We start from the raw sequence: 18,927 nt of genomic DNA on the forward strand, positions 1-18,927 counted from the left end.
GTTCACTATACTTCAACCCTTCATTCGACAAATAAATACACTGTTGATTTCCTAGTAACACCATTTTCTGTGTGACCAATCAAAAGACATACTAGTCATATATTTTTATTCACAAATTGCGAGCACACAATTATTTATGGACAGTTGAGATATGATCAAACAGCTTCAGTGTACATTGACTTCATTAACGTGTGTGTGGTTGACTCATTCAGCAAGTTTTTATTAACCTTCATTATTTCCTGTATTTGTGTATCAGTGAACATGCAGAGATTCACATTTTGTAACAGTTATGATACATGTGCAAGTAGTGCATGGCAGGGCAAAATTGATCCAAATCAACTTAAGATCATAAATATCAAAATATCAAAATGCAACAATAGCCTCGTATGGTATGTTAGGTTAGCTAAAAACATAAATTACTAGAAATGAGACATTAGAAATTTTCTATTGCCATTCATTTCATTTTGGATACATATTTTTCCTTTAAAATGATCCGTCATTGATTTTTATTATATTTTTAAAGAATTGATGTAGGCCTGTGGTATCAAACGTCGCCAAATTACATTTTGGCTTATTTTGAGTTAATATACATAAGAGAGTACATCCCGCATCAAAACATGCTGAATTAACGAGGCAATATGTTGCATTCAGTGCAGTATCATTCAATGTCGATTAGGTTACACGCACACATTGGAGGACCAAAAAAAGTTGGGCTGATTATGTGCCAGCACAGGCAGGCAACGTTCACAAACTGGTTTAGTAACAGCTCGCCAGTACCAGGCTGAGAGCCAGCAGGCCCAGGGAGACGCAAGTGCTGGAAGCGTCGTCGCTGGTGCCGTCGTCGTCGCCCGAAACACGAGTGGTGACGGCCTGTGACATCTGGACGCCCCTGAACACGTTCACCATGATTTCTGACGAGTTGGTGGTGTTGATATGCAGCAATGTGCTGAACATGTCAATCTAGGAAGGACGGGGGGGCGTTGAGAAGTTAGGAGGTTTGATTGCGGTGTCGTTTTCTGCCTCTCGCTCATCCCATGAAAACTCACCAAGTTTGCGCTGACTCGAACGGGATTCTTAAACACAGTCCAGATCACGGCTTCGTAGCAGCCGGGTGTGGTGAGAGAGCCGAGATAGCGATAATACTGGGTGCGATCCACTCCCTCCACCAAATCATCCAGACTGATCCCGGGCATCACAGGGACAATATCATCTGATGACAAAGGTCGATAGTTGCTAACTTGGCAGGGGATGTGCAGAATTTAGTCAAGTTTGGGTCGAGCGTCTCCTTACCACGCAATGTGATGTTGCGTAGGTAATCGGTGAGGTTCTTCCAGCTGGCAGGTTGATCAGTAGTGCCCGGGTCTACCTACATTTGTTTTTTTGTTTTTTTAATATTACATCAGATGGGATTCTAAAGTACATCGGGGTATCACACTGCAAACACATCTAACCTCAACGAGAAAGCCAAGAGCAGCAAATCCATTCGGGTCAGCGATCGCTAAAGTCGTGTTCCCATTCAAGCTGGACCTGGCGTTCACGATGTGTAACTGTGGGCAGAATCGGACACTTAGCGCACTTGCGCAGGTAGGAGACAAGTGTGGAAAATATAGAGCTCACCTCCATGGCGAATTGCACTCCATCAATGGTGTGCTCGGAACCAGGTACGTTGCTGCGGTTACCCCAGTGCAAGTGGAACTGCCGGCCGTCATAGGCCTCGCTGAGACCTCCCCCGGAAATCTGCACCCCGGGTTTGAAGTCCACTTTGACTGAAAGAGGAAGATATCAGATCATATACAGTAAGTCTAAACAGGTTCTCACATGTAAAAAAAAACAAAAAACAATGACATATCGGCTAGCACTCCTGATTCTGAAGGCCCTGAGTAGATTAAATTGCTCTAGCAGGAATCTGGAATCTGATTGGTCAAAAAATAACAACATATTGGAAACAGTGCAGCCAAGCGAAACACTACGGAATAAAGACAACAGGCTTTCGGGAATAAATTTGGATAATCTCATAGAGAGAGAAAATATAAAATTTTAGGATGTCAGTGAAGGTCAAGTCCTCACCAGTTCTGCCAGTATTAGTTATAGTGTCGAATATGCTATCGTTGTTGAAGTTTGTGAAGCTGAAATCGGTCAGGTTGCCATCTTCTGTGACCTCTGAGGTGTCGATATCAATGGGCGACTGCCTGGTCCCATTGCAAAACGGGGCAGCAATCGTTGGCCATGTGGTGTAATCTGGAAGCAGAAACAAGAGGTTCGAGGCTTATCAATGAACATCGGATGTGAAGAAGCAATGAGGAAGCAAAGATAATGTTGGCGACTTACTGCACGTTGGGTCGTGATAACACCAGGCTGGAGAAAAGGTGAAAAGGAAATAGACAGACTTAAATTAGTGACTCATTTAGTAACATGGGTGGGGAACCTTTTTCCTATCAGGGGATATTGCAGCTAAATAAATATTATTATACTGTACTATCTTATACTATGTGTACAACTGCTGTGGTTGAAGTATGACGACATCATCTAACGATTCACTTGACATGAATCAAATGAACAAAACGTGCCAAATTGGCATCAATGATTTCAGATAAGTCGCCATACTTTTGGATAGAAATGTGAATTAACAAGCAGTGATTCAAAATTGAAGAAAGATGGCTACAAAAAAAAAAAAAGTCAAGAAATGCTTACGTATTGCGTCATCGGCACAGTAAACACCCGCCGCAAGGATGCAGGCAGCAAAGACAACCAAGAATCTGCACTTCATCTAAAACAATTATTTAAAAAAGAAAAAAGAAAGACAAAGAAATAGTAAAAAAAAGAGGAACGTAAGTGGCAAATAAAAATAAAAATCGTTCAAAATAACTAACTAAAATAAAAGTATAAAATACAAAAAAATAAAAAAGGAAACTCTCAGCTAAACTAAAACATGCCTATACACAACCGGGCGAACGACGTAATAATGCATACAAATATGAACAATCCATTGTTGCGTCTCACCTTTCCTGCACCTGTGCGCGTGTGCTCCAGAATACTTAGTACCTTTCATCTTTCCTTCTACACTTTTTATATGCTCGGATCGTCGAGGGGGAAAACCCCGCCTCGATTATCACATAACCTCCACCTAACCCATCCTACAAGTATTCGGCACCAGCAGAATCTACTCTCGCCTTTTTTTTTTTTTTGTGTGTAGATTCCAGCGCAAGAGAAAGGAATCTGTGTTACGCTTTGAATGTCACTGTTAAAATGTTACAGTACCTGCAGCAGGAAGTTTAAGTAAATATAAGTAAGGATCAGTTTAAAAAAAAAGAGAGAAAAGAGTTTTATTTAATCATTTATTCATTTATTTAATCAGAATAGTGTGTTTAGACTAGAGCACATATTGAAAATATTATAAAGATTTTTTTTTAACTTAACTTCCTTTTTAAACAGTTTTTTATTAATTCCGTTTTTGCTGCTTTTTGGGGGGCGTGGCTAAACGCTAACGGTGCCCAGTGTCACACTTTGGTAACAGGCATAAGCCCCCATTCCCATGTGTATATATATATATATATATATATATATATATATATTATTATTATTATTTTTAAATGCATTCGTGGTTTTCTGGTGCACTTGTGTGTGTTACTACTTACGTCAAGACTGTTACGTGCAAGCTAGCTGTTAGCTAGCACCAATTATCTCAGTTTGGAAAGCGTTTGGTGGGATATATTCCAGCCATATAAAACTTAAGTAGATATATTTTTGCAGCGAGAGCATGTTAGCATGTGTAAGAAAGATGCTAGATGAAGTAGCATCGATTTTTTTTCCCCCCCCAGGTCATTTGGTATTTGACTGACAGTTTAGCAGTATGTGATCTCAGCACATTCAGTGGATAATGGTAAAAAAAATAAATATATATATTTTTTTACAATTTACAAGCCTAATTCTGACTTCTACAAAAAGAAAAAAAGGATAGGCGTATGTCTTTGTATGTAGTGCTTAATTGGTTTCAGTGACACATTGAAAAATAATTCTGAAAAACAGAAGACAGGATTTAAGTCTCTGTTCAAAGCAATTAGCTCGATGGTCACCAAGCTTACTTTTCTTTCTCTTCCTCTAGATAGTTAAAAATGTTTACATTGTATATTTGTAGAATTCTCCATTGACAGAATTTGTTATACCACTGTTTTGCTGTTTCGTTTATGAATCATAATCCAATTAATGTCTTGGCAGGTGTTGTTCAACAGAATTCCGGTCACGCCTGTAACAGAGACACGTGTACCATACACAAAGGATTAATATTCTTCCTTTATTGTGTCCCTCCAGCTCCTTTGTTAGTCCCTTTCAATGAGTGCATCAAGTACTGAAAGACATTCTTGTGTCTAGAAAAATAACATAAGTTGGTTTCAACTAGCCCCTGTCTTGATTCATGATTCATCTATTTCATACTTGCAGGAATATACAGTAACTCCAATAGCACCAGTCTCAGGTTGTAAAGTTAATTATGCAAGTCAACAGGAAGTGAACAAGAGTTTTTTTCCATTCACGTCTGCTGGCCTAGATTGCAGATTTGATAATGGCATGATACAAATGAATGCGCTAAAGTATTTTAAAGATGTAGCCACCTCCTACTGATGCCAGCTTTGCTAGACAAGACGTGAAGTTGGTTTACTTCATGGATTCACTCGTTTTCTGGAACTTTTGACTGATCGATACATTTTTGTACTCAATGTAAACAATAGAAAGTACAATACAGCTGATCTGTTAAGCCTGCTAGATATTCATCTTTATTTGTATAGGCTACATTTTCATTTTCATTTGGAGATTCACCATGGATTAAAATAATAGATGGTTGGGGGAAGTACAACTGATGATTAGAGATGAGACGTTTATATTGTTATTTTGATGTGTGTCTTATTATGCTACCTCCGTCAATACACTAATGGAGCAAAACGGTAACACAACTTGACCAATCAACCCGCGTTTAATCCACCTGTTACGTTAATATGAGTGCAGGTTAGCAAACTTGACTTAACTCTTTGACTGCCAGACGTTATCAGAAAAGGGATGCCGTTGGTGCCAGCCGATTTAAGCATTTTTGACTGATCTTTCAAGGTCCACAGAAAATTATGTGTTTGGACTATGGAAACACACATACTACCAAATGAAAGATTGGACTCTCGTCTTTCATCAGAAAAAAAAGTTTGTTTCTAACTTATTCCATTTTTCAGTAATCAACAATAGAAAATGGTTAGTTTCACCTCTGTTTTGAAAAAAAACGTCTTTTAACGTCTTTGGCACTCCTCCATAGGATTTTACTAAACGTTATATAACGTTTTTGGCAGTCAAAGAGTTAATAATAGAACATCTTTGTCACCAAAGATGCTGATTATTAAATGTATTAAAGTGTGAAGATTGCAAAAGATGTAACACGTTTTCCTCTTACCAATCATAAAACAGAAAAATTCTATCATTATCGTGGGTCAAGTTGCTGGGCGCGTGAGGTGAATTTGAAACTTTTTAAAGTGACATCAGGCCAACACTGGTGATTCTGAAGGCCCCGGGCAGATTAGATTGACATAGTAACACTTAGAAGAAGAAATCTGATTGGACAAAAACTCTAACCAGAAACAGTGGAGTCAAGAGAAATGTGACATAAAAAGTGACACACTAAAAATTAAACATGGCAATACCCTGTCATTATATGTACTTTGTTTCCAACATTGCAATTTATTTTATGGATTCTGGTCCACCAACCCATCCCCCCCCCCCCCCACACACACACACACACACACAGATGATTGATAAAGTTCAGTCACAATTACAGGTAGGATGTCTTTGAGAAAGTGCACAAACAGCCACAATAATTTACACTACATCTTGACACAACTAGATTGATGGAATATGTATGAGTATGAAATGGACTGGCAGAATACATAAAAACCCTCGTAGCAATACTCTAATACTATAATCAGAACAAGTGCAGGATCGACGCTCGCGCTCGCAATCACAGGAGAAAGCCACAGAATTGAACCAGCAACAGAAAGACTACAGCGGGTGCAAGCGCACTGCCTCCAGCCGAGGTGTAAATTTTCCTGCCGTGAAGAGCCTGCGTGGGCCGGAAAACGTCACCAAAGCTGGTCCGGTTCGGGAACATCGTCAGCTGGAAGCGGGAATGACAAATAGAGAGACCGTCAACGTGTCTATTTTCTGAAAACGTTGCATTTTACACAAGTCAGTTGTAACAATCATAGGTAATTTCGAGGATAGCCTTTTGTAATCAGCAAAATCGGCTTTACGTTTTGCAACACGTTATCCTGATCCTTTTCAGCCGAGCATACTAATCACCTTTGCATGCACCTCAGTCACATACTCATCTGATCAGTATCAGGCTGACGTGCTGACGAACATCAGTCAAGTTGATTAGGGTAGCCAGTTTTACTTTAGTGTCAGAAGTTCCTAATCATATTCGAGGTGTTAATTAGACAATTTAAAAGGAACTGCAGTGAACTAGATTTAGCAGTCAGACTTGACCTTCTAAAGTTATGTAATGAGCTATTCTGTCCGGATGGCTCCTGCACTGCGAACTGAAAATCTAACCAAAATAAACTATTTATATTTTTTGTGGAGAATTTCACTTGCTTGCTCTATCTTCAAAAATTGTATAACTTGTTGAGATTTTATTACTGGCTATGAAGAAAGATTAATACAATTTTACACGTGTAAGTGGTATAAAGACACATGCTTTAAGGTACGGGTGCTAAACATAGGGCCCGCGGGCCGGATTAGGCCCGCAAAGGGGTTTAATCTGACCCGCGAGATGATTTTATAAAGTAAAAAAAAAAAATTTGCAGTCGGACCAATTAACCAGCTGACCACAATCAAAACATATAAATTCATAATTTCTCAAGCAATCCCCAGATGAGCAATGCAACTTGTACATGGAATTGCCCTGGATGTCATTATTTTACTCACAACCTAAAGTTACGGTTTGTTTAAAAAAAAAAATAAAATCATAAACGTGTTAAATACAACACAAATTCAATTACTGGTAACATAAACACATATAACAAGGATTGACGTCTTTATAATTTACTGGCCGAAGCCAGCTGGGATAGGCTCCAGCAACCCCCCGCGACCCTTGTGAGGACAAGCGGTTAAGAAAATGGATGGATGGATACCATGATTTTACCGATCCGGCCCGCTCGGTAATATATTTTCGTCCATGTGGCTCTTGAGCTAATATGAGATTGACACAGCTGCTTGGCATGCTAACATGTAATCTTTTTAATCCGATAATTGCATCAGTTGTTCCCAGTCACATTGCACACACATTACCACGCAACGAATCCACACCCTTCATGGCATACTTACCAGTTGGTGGTCCACCTTAATAGAATCTTTAAAGACGGTCCAGACCACTGCTTCGTTGCACAAGGGCGTGGTTAAGGAGCCATTGTAGCGGTAGTAAGAGGTGAGGTCCACATCGCCGAGCAGCTCAGCAAAAGACATCTCCTTCGTTACGGTCACCTGTGAACCTGTATTCCAGCAAGCATGTTTGTTTTGTTTTTTACTACTATTACAAATTTTAGATAGGAAATAGTACAATAGAAATGCAAAGAATGGCCACCCAACTGACTCTACAACCAAAATTGAAGCAGAATGATACATTATGATGGTGAAAGCCACCAGAAAATAAATGATGAAAAGTGAATAATTTCTCATGAAGGTCTGGCTGAAATTGATGTCAACTGCAGAACTGGAAAGGGTCACTTCTGCTTCAATAAAGCTGCAGCTCGTAAACAACATTATAATTCTAGCAACCACTTATGCCCGTGAAACTTGGAAATTGATTAGGAAAGATTGAAAGGCTTACTAAACAGAGGTGATGAATAGAAGTAAACAGCGGTTAGTGACTAATACTAACAAAACAAAAGCTAGCTGCTAACATTCCGCGCATGTCAGACTACCAGAATTCTTTTACACCAAGTAGCCTACCACCTAAAAAAATACTTAGCTCTTCAAGCACGAGCATTATTACCAACAAACAGTTGTGGCATGGGCAAAACTGTTCATAAAAATGAGACAGGCTATAATCCAAAAAAGCAATCATAAACTACCGTATTACAAGTATGAACACTAACACTGCAGTTAAATTTAGAAAAGGAGAAAAAAAAGTACTTTAATGATATCATTCAATTAAAATGTACTTTACATAAAAGTTACCTGCCATAATTGTGAGCGACTTTATTTACCCATTTCTGCCGCTTATGTGCAGTTAGCTAGCTAGCTAGCTTGCTATACCCATCAACCACAAAATGTGTCTTCATTAGTATGCAAAATTCACAGTACGGCTCAGCGTCAGTATTTAAATTCCCTAGCAAGGAAGTTACACCACAGATGAGCCCGGTGCCCATCTGCCGGCCGAGAGGAGCTAGCTTGAGTCAAGCTTGAGCTAGCTTGCGAACTAGCTAGTGGCTAACGCCTCTCGTTTTGGCACGGAATGACTGAAGACATTTAACATTTTTCAATTTATATTTTTACTGTTTATGAATTTACTTATAAACATATATTGGAATATAACTGGGTATTGTAATGAATATAACTATGATGATGTTGTTGTGAAGTATATTGGAACTTTTTCACTCCCTGCCAGCTGGTGAGATAGGAATGTGATGGGAGTAAAGTTTTCAAGTTCTCATGTAGATAACACTGTTGGGCTGAGGGAGTCTAGGTCTAATGGCATTACCTGTCGAATCATATATTTCCGGCTTGGACGGGGAACTGGAGTAAACATGTCAGTAAATCACTTGTCTGTCTATTATAATTACTAACCCTTTGTCCAGCCTCAGAGGAGGAGTATGCTTTTTTCATCTATAAAGCGACTGTGTGTTTTCATATTGACACACTCGAGGCTTAACATCACATTCGAATGTAAGCATTAAATCTTGTGTCTTTTAGAAGCTTCTAAAATAAACTCTTTGCAAAGAAGGCTTTTTCATCAGATCTCTTATCCAATTATTTTGAACACGCAAAGATTACACTTAGTGATCAACTAATACCTTCATGACCCAATGGGATAGGCCTATATTCCTCTTAGTGGATATATTTTCTCGACTCAACATGTAGAGATGTTTATTTTGAAGCCTCATTTTATATGCACATTCTTTATAAAGATATTTTTCTAATTTGTCGAAGGCTGCTGACACCGCTCTTCTCTAAAATATGTCATTGCCCAATATGCCCTCGGGTATAGCAGAACTGAAGTCATAGTAGGGTGTTTTTAGTCAGGGGCTATACACACAAAACCCGAAGAAAGACATACACACCGATGCTTTGTATCTCTGCTAGGTAACTGCTCAGTACTTTCCAGGTGCCAGTCATCGAATCATCCATTGAGTTGTCATCAGAGGAGTTATCAGAGGAGCCAGATGACTATATTGGGAAAAAAATATTAGGAAAAAAAAAGACCTAGTCCTTTTCAGTGGCTTGGTCATACAATATGATGGAGAAATGGTTACTCTGGACTCACGTCGCCATGTTCCTCAGCATCACCACTACTTTTGGTAGTTGTTGCGGCCTAGAGAGAAATTACACCATGAAAAAAAATATGTAGAAGGAAAATACCCCTCTGTAATACTGCACTTCATTAAAAAAAACATACAGTTGTAACATAATTTATCAAAATATATTATATATAAATTATGTGCAGTTAAAGCCAAATTATTTTATCACAGCAAAATGTGAAAGAAAACATTACACACATTTGGTTTGAGCTTATGGTGGGCCGGAATTTTTTTTTTGTTGCAAATCTTGTTTCCTGGGGTCTATATGTTTGACACCCCTGGTTTATATTGCTCAATATTAACATAATTTGAGTATATGAATAATTTTTTTTAATCTCACCCCCCAATAAAATGACTACAGTAGCTGTAAAACTTGTGATATATTTAGTTTTAGCTAACTCTTACCCAGAACAAAAGCCATTTAATCCTATCAGAAAGACTAATGAGGACCTGCTAGAAGAAGAAGAAGCTAAAGAATAAATCTCAAAAAACAAAATGCAGTTTGTGTGGTTAAAATGTACCAAGATTATGTTGTGCGTCATGGCAATTGCCTTACACTATCATTGTCTTCTCAGTCAAAAGCATGAGAAGACTTTTGCACGAACGTTCTTATCTGATCCAAATATGCTTCAAGTAACTTAAATGGTGCCTGGTTTAAAGTATGTCAGCCACCTGCATTTCTTATCTAAAACACGTTGCGTTATGTGCACAGATTACGTTTGCAGGAACGAGCCTTGTGACTGGATTGGAGTTTGGGAGTGGAGGGAAAGCGTTCTAATGACTGATAATCAGATTAAAATTATACATCGTAGTCATTGTGTATTTACTTTTGTGGCACGGATTTTATTCTGATTGTGGTTTGCCGTGCATTGTATTGAGAGCTATTCTATTAATTTGTTTTTTCAGGACCTTTAAATCAATTATAGTTAAATGTTATTGTTTCCCCCATGTTTAACAGAGTCTTTAATCACACTCATGTTACTTCAATAAAGAATCCCAACACCGCCAGGCCATTTGTGGTGTTTACGGCCTCATCCAGACTTAAATCCTTCCTTTTGTTCACTACATGCACCTAAAACGAAAGTTAAAAAAAGAAAAGAAGAAAAATTTCAGAAAACAATAAACGGCAGCAATTTTTCATGATGAGATTTCCCAGCACCTCCATAGGGTATCTTTTGGAATCGACCGTGTGCTCGGAGCCTTTGGAGTCCTGGGATAAGGAACCCCAGTGGAAGTGGAACTGGAGAGTGGAGTAGACGTGACCCAGGCCGCCCCCGGACACCTCCATCACCCCCTCATTCAGTACAAACTTTACTGAAAAGGGAAACAGATAACAGATAATTAAATAAATACATAAATAAATGAATTAATAAATAAATAAATAAACTGTTGTTTCCCTTCAGAGGTTGTAATCCAGGTCCAGAAAGTAAAAAGCCTGCCACAGTTTGGCTTTAGCCCCTCATGCTAGCTAGCTAGCTAGCAGGTAAACAAGCACTCGAGGAGCTAGCTAGGATAGATAGCTAGCTAGCACCTGGGGCAACTGATCTGAATATATGACTGGATAGCTGATAGCCCATACACGCCCGTGCAAGTCGTTGAAGTCACAGGGCGGCCATCTTACTATTACATCTCGCAAGCAGACTACTGTATAAACTATACGGTATACGTACAGATGAGACATATACAGCTCGTAGGCAGCTAGTAAGACAGGGGGGTGGGGTGGGGAGTTTGTGTCGGGGTGGTCACTATTTTTTAACAAGTAAAAAAAAAATAATAATTAAAAGTCCTGCTTTGAAGACCCCATTTTTCTTTTATCGCTCAGTTCCTCAGACCCCAATATTTGATTTGGTAGCGGCACCTTTTGTTGAATTACAGTTATAATTCTTTAATAAAAAAAAAATACAAGTTTCCTCCTGTAAACATCATTAAGCATATCATTTATACATGTATTTAAGGGAAGTTGTAAAATATCTGAAGCCTTCTTTTCTATGTTTGCAATATGGCGGCCTCTCAGCTTCAAAAGCCTTGGCCTATCGGCGATCCAGTCATATGTTCAGATCAGTGACTTGGGGTTGAAGCCAAACTGTGGCAGGGTTTTTACTTTCTGGACCCGGATTTGCCATCTTTGAAGGGAAACAACAGTTAGCTAGTTAGATTTAAAAAAACAACAAAAAAAAAAACAAACTTTTTTTTAAATACAAAAATAACTGCTCTTGCATTTATTTGAAACACAATCAAGTGTACCTTATGGAACCTTAAACCTTTAATGAATTTTTATCTTTGTAAAGTGTGACTTTCTTTTTTTAAAGTAGCACGTTTCATACTTTCAAACCATCATCATAACGTTTGAGTGAGCGTGACTAGCATGTTCCAACCTGTATGGCCTGTATTTGTGATGTACTTGATGACATGTTTGTCGTCAAACTTTGTGAAAGCGAAGCCGTCAAGGTGCTCGTCCTTCACGGCGTTCTTCGCCTCGATGTTGACCGGCGACTGGCGCTCGCCGCCGCAATGTGAGTCGGGCAGAAGGTGCCACTTGGGAGGACTGAACTCTATGGAAGGGGATGGGGGGGGGTTGGAGGATGACGAACATTCCTAATTAGATAACCATTTTGCACTTGGCTCACAAATATCAAAGATTAGAATAGTGTAAATGACGGCTTACCACAGTCTTCATCATAGCACCATACATGACCTATGAAGAGAGAAAGCAGTGCAACAAATTAAACTGTTTGATCATGTTGTATTTAAAACATGTATTTAACAGTACTGTACGTATTTAAAACAGTGATGCCCAACTTGTGCCATGAGAGATCATCATGTGTGATGACCCAATTACACTTAATTGTTCTTTTAAATTTGTCACACCACAGAGAAGAATGTTGTTGACATTTTTTGCCAAATTTGATCGATTAGAGCAAAGAGGCACTCTAAAGCAAACCAAAAAAAGCCAGTGCAAAGATACTGCACTGAACAGATCAGAACATATATATGTATATATATATACATATATATAAATATATATATTTTTTTTAAATTTATCTACCTGGGTGGAGTTTGCATGTTCTCCCCGTGCTTGCGTGGGTTTTCACCGGGTACTCCGGTTTCCTCCCACATTCCAAAGACATGCATGGCAGGTTAATTGAACACTCCAAATTGTCCCTAGGTGTGATTGTGAGTGTGGTTGTTCGTCTCTGTGTGCCCTGCGATTGGCTGGCAACCAGTTCAGGGTGTACCCCGCCTACTGCCCGAAGCCAGCTGGGATAGGCTCCAGCACCCCCGCGACCCTTGTGAGGAGAAGCGGCCAAGAAAATGGATGGATGGATGGATGGATGGATATTTATTTTTTAAATTACCCCACTCTTTTGCCTTCTCCCCGTGGCCAACAACGAGATGCTCTAAAAGTGGCTGTTCTAGTCCAATGCCCCGGTCCACATGCTACTTGTCAAATCGCACTCTCGCGACAAATGAGTACTAAAATACATAGTTCTCAGTTTTGCATGTTTTTTCACATAAAAAAAAAAAATCTCATTCATTTTATGGTGTCTTTAATTAAGTGCCACTTACCAAATTTGTACTGTGCTGGTGTGCCTAATGAAGTGCGCACCCTTATGAGTACAATTGGTTTATCCTAGAGGATTTATCGTCGCCCTCTTAAAATAATTGCCCTAAGTCATTTTTTTTGGTGCCTAAATCACCTCTTCAAATGGTTAAATTTTTTGTGTTTCCTGAAAATTAGAAAAAAATACTTATTTTAATAAAGAAGGCGTCGATATGTAATATTTTACAGTGTAAACAGTTTTGGGAATTTGAGTCTTTTTATGACACTATTTGGTGGTAATATTTTTCTAATTGAAAATCTGTGCCCTGCCTGCACTAAACATTGGAATTCACTGCTTTAGTTGGAAATAAAAAAAAATGACGAATTCCAACTCACTGGGAGGTAAAAGAACAGCAGGTGAAGAAAACACTTGGCGTCCATGGAGGTCTTGTACCGGGCGATACACATTGGTAAGACCCGTATTGAAAGGGAACTGTTCGAGCTGAAAGCAGATGGGAGAGGGGTGGGAGGAAATAAAACTGAACTCCATTTTTTTTTTAAATTCGAACCCAAGGTAACATGCAGGTGATCAGATCTCTGAACTGTGAGGTTTGAATATATTCTAATCTGTGCAATCCAACAATGCAACAAAATACCCAAGACAAATGTCCGTGCCTTGATATGTAAAGTTTCTGTTTCCCACACGTGCTACAGCAGGCGTCAAACCAGTTTAGGTCACACTTTTCTGTCCCCGTCGAACCCCTAAACACGTGTGAGGGAAGCATCATGTACGCCGAGGTAGTCGTCACGATCAGATAACGGTGAAGATCACACCTTGTATCGCTTTAAACAAATGAGCCGATCTTTTTGTTTACAGTCTACCCACATCCTCACATCATAGAGATAATTATGAGCGATTGTCAAAGCGGCTCATCAAGGTTGACTTTAATGCAGCACCTGTACTGTATGTTCTCAGGGGCTTTATCAAACCAGATGGGTTGTAAATATTTGGAGAATTCGGAGAAGGCAGTATAATGATGCAGGTGAATAACTTTCCCGTGTCCTGTTGATCTTAAAATTTCTGAATTTAGTGTGCAGCTAACTATTAGACCATCTCCAAGCTAGCAACTTATTGGAGATGAATAATAAAATGGGATTGAAATTTCAAATTGTGCGAGTGGACTAGTTTTGATTAAAGTTGTAACTCAGGAATTAAAAAAAAATGGGGGAGAATTCCAAATGTTGCTGTCAATCATGAGTTTTTCACCTTATGGGAATGACGCATACAATCTTAATTGCACTCTAAAAGGTAACCAAGATGGAATATGTCAGAAAAAATACGCTTGGTCTTTGTCTGCGTTAGGCGTGACTATTGAGGTGTCAATCATTTGTTGTGCACTCATTTCAAAGAGAAAGGAAACTCGTGTTGCTGAAGAAGCCTAACCCTAAATGCAGAATTAGCATTAACATTTTTGCTTGACAGGTACACAGGTCATCTCTTTTTTGAAAAAAAATTAAAATAAATAAAACTTAAAACAATTAACATTTATTGTTATAGTAACATTCCACTCTGAAAAGGTCATGTTATGAACGTAGCAGCTGTGGCTAACGTCTGGCTATTGCTAGCTTAGTTTTGCTAGCGCTGCTACTTTGCTGAAGCTAGATATGTGTTCTCTGTGATCATTTATCACACTTTCAAAATTACATTATTCTGATAATTTGTTTACTGGTATTTATGTTTGTGAGCAGCGGGGCTTCACATAGCCTACTTGCATTCAAATCTTGCTAGCAGTTTTCACGCTCCCTGGTGTAAATATCCCCTTTAAAGCTTGATTAGTGGACCAACTATTCAGTCTTCCTGACTCACCAAAATTTTATTTACAGTGATGGGCTCCTGAAATACCGTCCATGCTACCACTTCATTACAGGAGGGCGTGGTCAGCGAACCCATGTAGCGGTAGTATTTGCTGAGGTCCACGTCCCCGATGAGGTCGTTGATGGAGATGGCGTGTGTGACATTAACTTCAGTTCCTATGGTGAAAGGCAAATAAAATACACAATGGCAGGTTTTAACTACAATAATCCTCCTTTTGTTGTTGGTTATGATGAGCCTGCAATATCCATATCTTTACAAAGATAATTAGCTGTACATTTTATCTAATCATAAAAGGATGAATATTTTGTCCCCAACATGTTCAAGCCATTTAGCTGTACCTGTGTTGTTCAAAAGGTATGAGGTCAAGGCACTCCAAGGACTTGACGAAACGTCATTTTCAGTCGCCTAAGGGGGGACGGTCGTCTGTAAGTTTAGTGAGTCAGAAGCACAACTTTGCTGTTTATCTGCACATACACTGATGAAGAAGCCAAGAACGGCGATGCCGGCAGGATCTTCAAGGGCTTGCGCCACTGACAGACCTTTCTTCAGGCTCACAATGTGCATCTGCAAGGGATCAGAGCCTTTTTTTTTACACAATACATTATGATGTTTTTTTTAATTTTATTTTTAATAGGGGTGTCAGGCGATGATTACAATTTTTAATTGACTTCAATAGATAACTTACAATTAATCGCAAATTTTATATCTGTTCTAAATGTACAATAAAATGTGTAATAAAATATATATATTTTTAGGGAAAAAAATGTCAAACTAATATAAATATGACTGCATCTTTTAATCATTGATACAGTAATTTCATAATAATAATTCATTAAGTGGATTTAAAATGTATATGTACTCTATTGTAAAAAGCGAGGGTGATATTGATTTGTGTTGGTCATTTTTCTGCCACTAGATGGCATAATTGCATTTGTAAGACATTGCTGACAGTTCAGTGCATTTTTCTTTTCTTATTAAGAACTATCTAATCTTTAACATGAAGTAACTTTTGAAATCCTGCACATTTTTGAAATTGTAAAATATAACCTGACACCAGTTTCCACAAATCGATGCATTATTATTACATTTATTCCTGCTAAATTTTGACATGGACATGTCTGCTGTGTTGCGACTGGAATTCACCCAGCACAGGCTTTCCAAGAAAGGGGCAGTCATTAATTGTGCGTTAAAAAAATTTGTGGAAAAGGAACTTTAAATTAACGCACTCATTTTGACACCCCTAATTTTTAAACTAAATGTGTACATCATTTAAATAAGGACCCACCCACCACCACATACCTCCATTGGGTATCTATGCCCGTCGACTGTGTGCTCTGACCCGGGATGGTGCTCTGTGTCGCCCCAATGGAAATGGAGTTGGATGGTGGAATATGTACCATTGAGTCCACCTCCACTCAGTTCGACCATGCTGTCCTTCAGTAAAAATTTAGCTAGGCAAAAAAAGCACAGGCAAGACATGACCATTGTATATATTTTTTTTTACTTTAATAAACTTTCAATTGGTCATTGAATTAAACCAGCAATATAATGCCATCCATTTTCTGTAATTAACCAGCATGCAGTGCATTTACTGCAGAAGTCTCATCTGGTTTCTTATGTTTGTCATTTTTACTCAAAATCGTTCTCAATTTAAATATCATACGAGCTTTTATGGTTACCTGTATGTCCATTATTTATAATGGCCCTGAATGTATTCTGAGACGAGAAGTTAACGAAAGAGAAGCTGACAAGTTTTTCGTCCCTCTCAACGCGGCTGCTCGGTATGTTGACGGGGGACTGTCTTTGACCCCCGCAGAAAGAGCCATCCAGATCTTGCCAGTGGGTGGGCGTGTGATCTGTTTGAAGGCGGGGAACCCATTCAAAAACCATTAAACTTTGCCCTTTTAACCACTCTGTCACAAAGTAGTACTTACTCACCACAGCCCGTGTAGCACCATGTATCTGTATTTGCAGCAGCTGATTTATTGGGTTGGGGGGGGGGGGCAGAAAACACAATAACTGCTTGGCGCTTGTAACTGACAATAAATGTGGCTTCTTTCGCCTTCACGTTGGCTTTGTTTGCAGTACTGTACCGTACTCCAAAGCTGTTATATTCCAAAACAAACAAAAAGAAACACTGTGCACACTGTCAATATAAAGCATATGATTAGGCTCGTTTAACCTGTGAATAACACACACTTCAAAAGAAGCCATTGGAAATCGCAGTTATTGAAGGAGAGAAAAAAGGACTGATTATACGTACGCAGTATAACTATTTTTTTGTATATATTACTTTATGCTATACTTGTGTAAATGACAAGAAAGTTGAACGTAATCTACTGTATTTCCATATACTGCCTGCAAGTGATCACAAAGCAAACAAAAAAACAAAAAAAAAAACTCACAGTAATAGTTATTTTCGCACAAAAAAAGCCCAAAAACGTCATCGAATAATATATGCGAACATGTATTTAAGTTCTTGCATAAAACTACTAAATGGGGATGGATTTCACTCACCATTATTTATTACCGCACTCAGGCACAGCCCAATAAAGGAGAAGTGCATCTTCAAGAGAAAGAGAAAGATGAATGACATTCATTCAAGGAAAATATATTCATTGTCACTTATAGCCTTTTTACACTTGCTTTAGTCATGCTTATAATCAAAAAAAATATATCAAAAAAAAATATATATATATACAATGAGGTTTTTTTTTCATTCTTTTTCACACAATCCATGAACAAAATTCCACGACACACCTAATATTTTAATCTTCATCAGAATTGTTGCGCCGGTTGTTATATTTGGAAAATAACTTTAAAGCTTTTAAGAGAGCAACGCCTTACCTTAACAATCATGCCTCAAGTCCCTATAGTTAAAAAAAAATATATAGAATAAAATATATATATTCATTAACGCTAAAACACATCCAAATCCAAATGGAAAATGTGTCACAGTACAGGTTGTGATATAGAGTGGGAGGGATTTTGAAGGGAGGGGTCCTTCACTGTGTACAATGACAACACTTAGCCTGGATAGGGGAGACATGAAACTTGACCAGGGGTTTTATTTTGTTTGTTTCTTTCCCGTCAGAGCTTTGCTATCAGAATGAAGTGTTTTTAAAGTGAGACAATGACCCAAAATGGAATTACACGTAGTAGCCAAAACTTTAGCTATAGCCGATCTGCTACAGGAGTCAAATAAGATCTGAGGAAAGAAGCCAGATTCCAGATTCAGCAAAATGATGATTTAAACAAGGCAAAATCTGCTTGTTTTTTTATCTGCCAGATATTTATTCGTACCTAGCAGTCAACCCCCTTAAAATTCGAAATTAAAAAAACGGCATTCTGATTAATACTGTGTTTGTGGAATAAAATGAAGCACCAAAATCCACCAACTTTTAATCTCGGGGGAGGCCATCTTATCACTTTTCTGTCAACTGAAAATGACATCAGAGTTGCTCAGGGCAAAGGTAGCGAGCGACCAATCACAGCTCAGCTTGCGAACGTCACATGACCAGACTCAGGAAACTGGTTGAAACGTGATTGGTCGTTACCTAAACCTTGAGCAACTGTGATGTAATTTTCAGTCCACAGCAAGTGGCAAAATGGCCGCCCCCTGTGATGGACAAAAACTGGTGGATTTTGCTACTTAAGCTCAGTTGGTGTTTTTTGTTTTGTTTCACAATGTACTTAGAAGTTCGATTTTGTACAAAAAGGCCACACGGGTGTGCCTAAAGCTTAGATAAGTATTAACGACTCACTTGACCGGTTACGGTTTGGTGGCCTACAAAAATAACGACAAAGACTTTGTAAACCACAATAAAGGACATGGTATATCTTCCTTTGAGGCAAGACGCCACAATAGCCCACACAAACAAACAGTGAAGTCCCGCTAAAGCCGAGTGTTCTAGTTCATTGGACCATGTTTAAACACAAGGCTACTCTTTAAATTCTTTCAT

The 18,927-nt window shown here is 38.7% G+C and overlaps 2 protein-coding genes across 3 annotated transcripts; both read right to left on the bottom strand.

Moving 5' to 3' along the window:
* Positions 1 to 89: 89 nt before the first annotated feature.
* LOC144038305 (carbonic anhydrase 4-like) lies at positions 90 to 3,100 on the bottom strand. The gene is made up of 9 exons (XM_077550699.1): positions 3,001 to 3,100; positions 2,692 to 2,767; positions 2,329 to 2,355; positions 2,068 to 2,238; positions 1,618 to 1,766; positions 1,452 to 1,547; positions 1,291 to 1,366; positions 1,047 to 1,210; positions 90 to 960 (listed from the first exon to the last, which is right to left on the bottom strand). Exons 2-9 carry the CDS (start codon positions 2,765 to 2,767, stop codon positions 757 to 759), a joined length of 963 nt encoding a protein of 320 aa, XP_077406825.1. The 5' UTR covers positions 3,001 to 3,100; the 3' UTR covers positions 90 to 756.
* Positions 3,101 to 5,753: 2,653 nt separating this feature from the next.
* Positions 5,754 to 17,913, bottom strand: LOC144038295 (carbonic anhydrase 15-like). Of its 2 annotated transcripts, XM_077550658.1 has the most exons (17): positions 17,813 to 17,913; positions 17,483 to 17,531; positions 16,904 to 16,942; positions 16,645 to 16,821; positions 16,265 to 16,416; positions 15,440 to 15,529; positions 15,304 to 15,370; positions 14,957 to 15,120; positions 13,486 to 13,591; positions 12,214 to 12,243; positions 11,924 to 12,100; positions 10,708 to 10,862; positions 10,531 to 10,620; positions 9,515 to 9,562; positions 9,312 to 9,417; positions 7,357 to 7,520; positions 5,754 to 6,145 (listed from the first exon to the last, which is right to left on the bottom strand). In XM_077550658.1, exons 1-17 carry the CDS (start codon positions 17,822 to 17,824, stop codon positions 5,990 to 5,992), a joined length of 1,782 nt encoding a protein of 593 aa, XP_077406784.1. In that variant the 5' UTR covers positions 17,825 to 17,913; the 3' UTR covers positions 5,754 to 5,989. The 2 variants fall into 2 exon arrangements, with proteins under 2 accessions (XP_077406784.1, XP_077406785.1); XM_077550659.1 differs by lacking the exons at positions 16,645 to 16,821; positions 16,904 to 16,942.
* Between the last annotated feature and the right edge of the window lie 1,014 nt (positions 17,914 to 18,927).

The sequence above is a fragment of the Vanacampus margaritifer genome, chromosome 18 (assembly GCF_051991255.1).
Source record: "Vanacampus margaritifer isolate UIUO_Vmar chromosome 18, RoL_Vmar_1.0, whole genome shotgun sequence".
Taxonomy (NCBI): Eukaryota; Metazoa; Chordata; class Actinopteri; order Syngnathiformes; family Syngnathidae; genus Vanacampus; species Vanacampus margaritifer.

Bases quoted from the DNA above. Each gene is read 5' to 3' on its own strand.
- LOC144038295 (XM_077550658.1), bottom strand. The intron at 13,592-14,956 runs GTGAGTCAGGAA...ATCTGCTTTCAG, and splicing joins TCACTGTAAATAAAATTTTG to CTCGAACAGTTCCCTTTCAA. The intron at 7,521-9,311 runs GTGTGTATGTCT...GCTGGAATACAG, and splicing joins AGCAGAGATACAAAGCATCG to GTTCACAGGTGACCGTAACG.
- LOC144038305 (XM_077550699.1), bottom strand. From the start codon at position 2,767: ATGAAGTGCAGATTCTTGGTTGTCTTTGCTGCCTGCATCCTTGCGGCG. The intron at 1,548-1,617 runs GTGAGCTCTATA...TTCTGCCCACAG, and splicing joins GAGTGCAATTCGCCATGGAG to TTACACATCGTGAACGCCAG. The intron at 1,211-1,290 runs GTAAGGAGACGC...CTTTGTCATCAG, and splicing joins ACGCAACATCACATTGCGTG to ATGATATTGTCCCTGTGATG.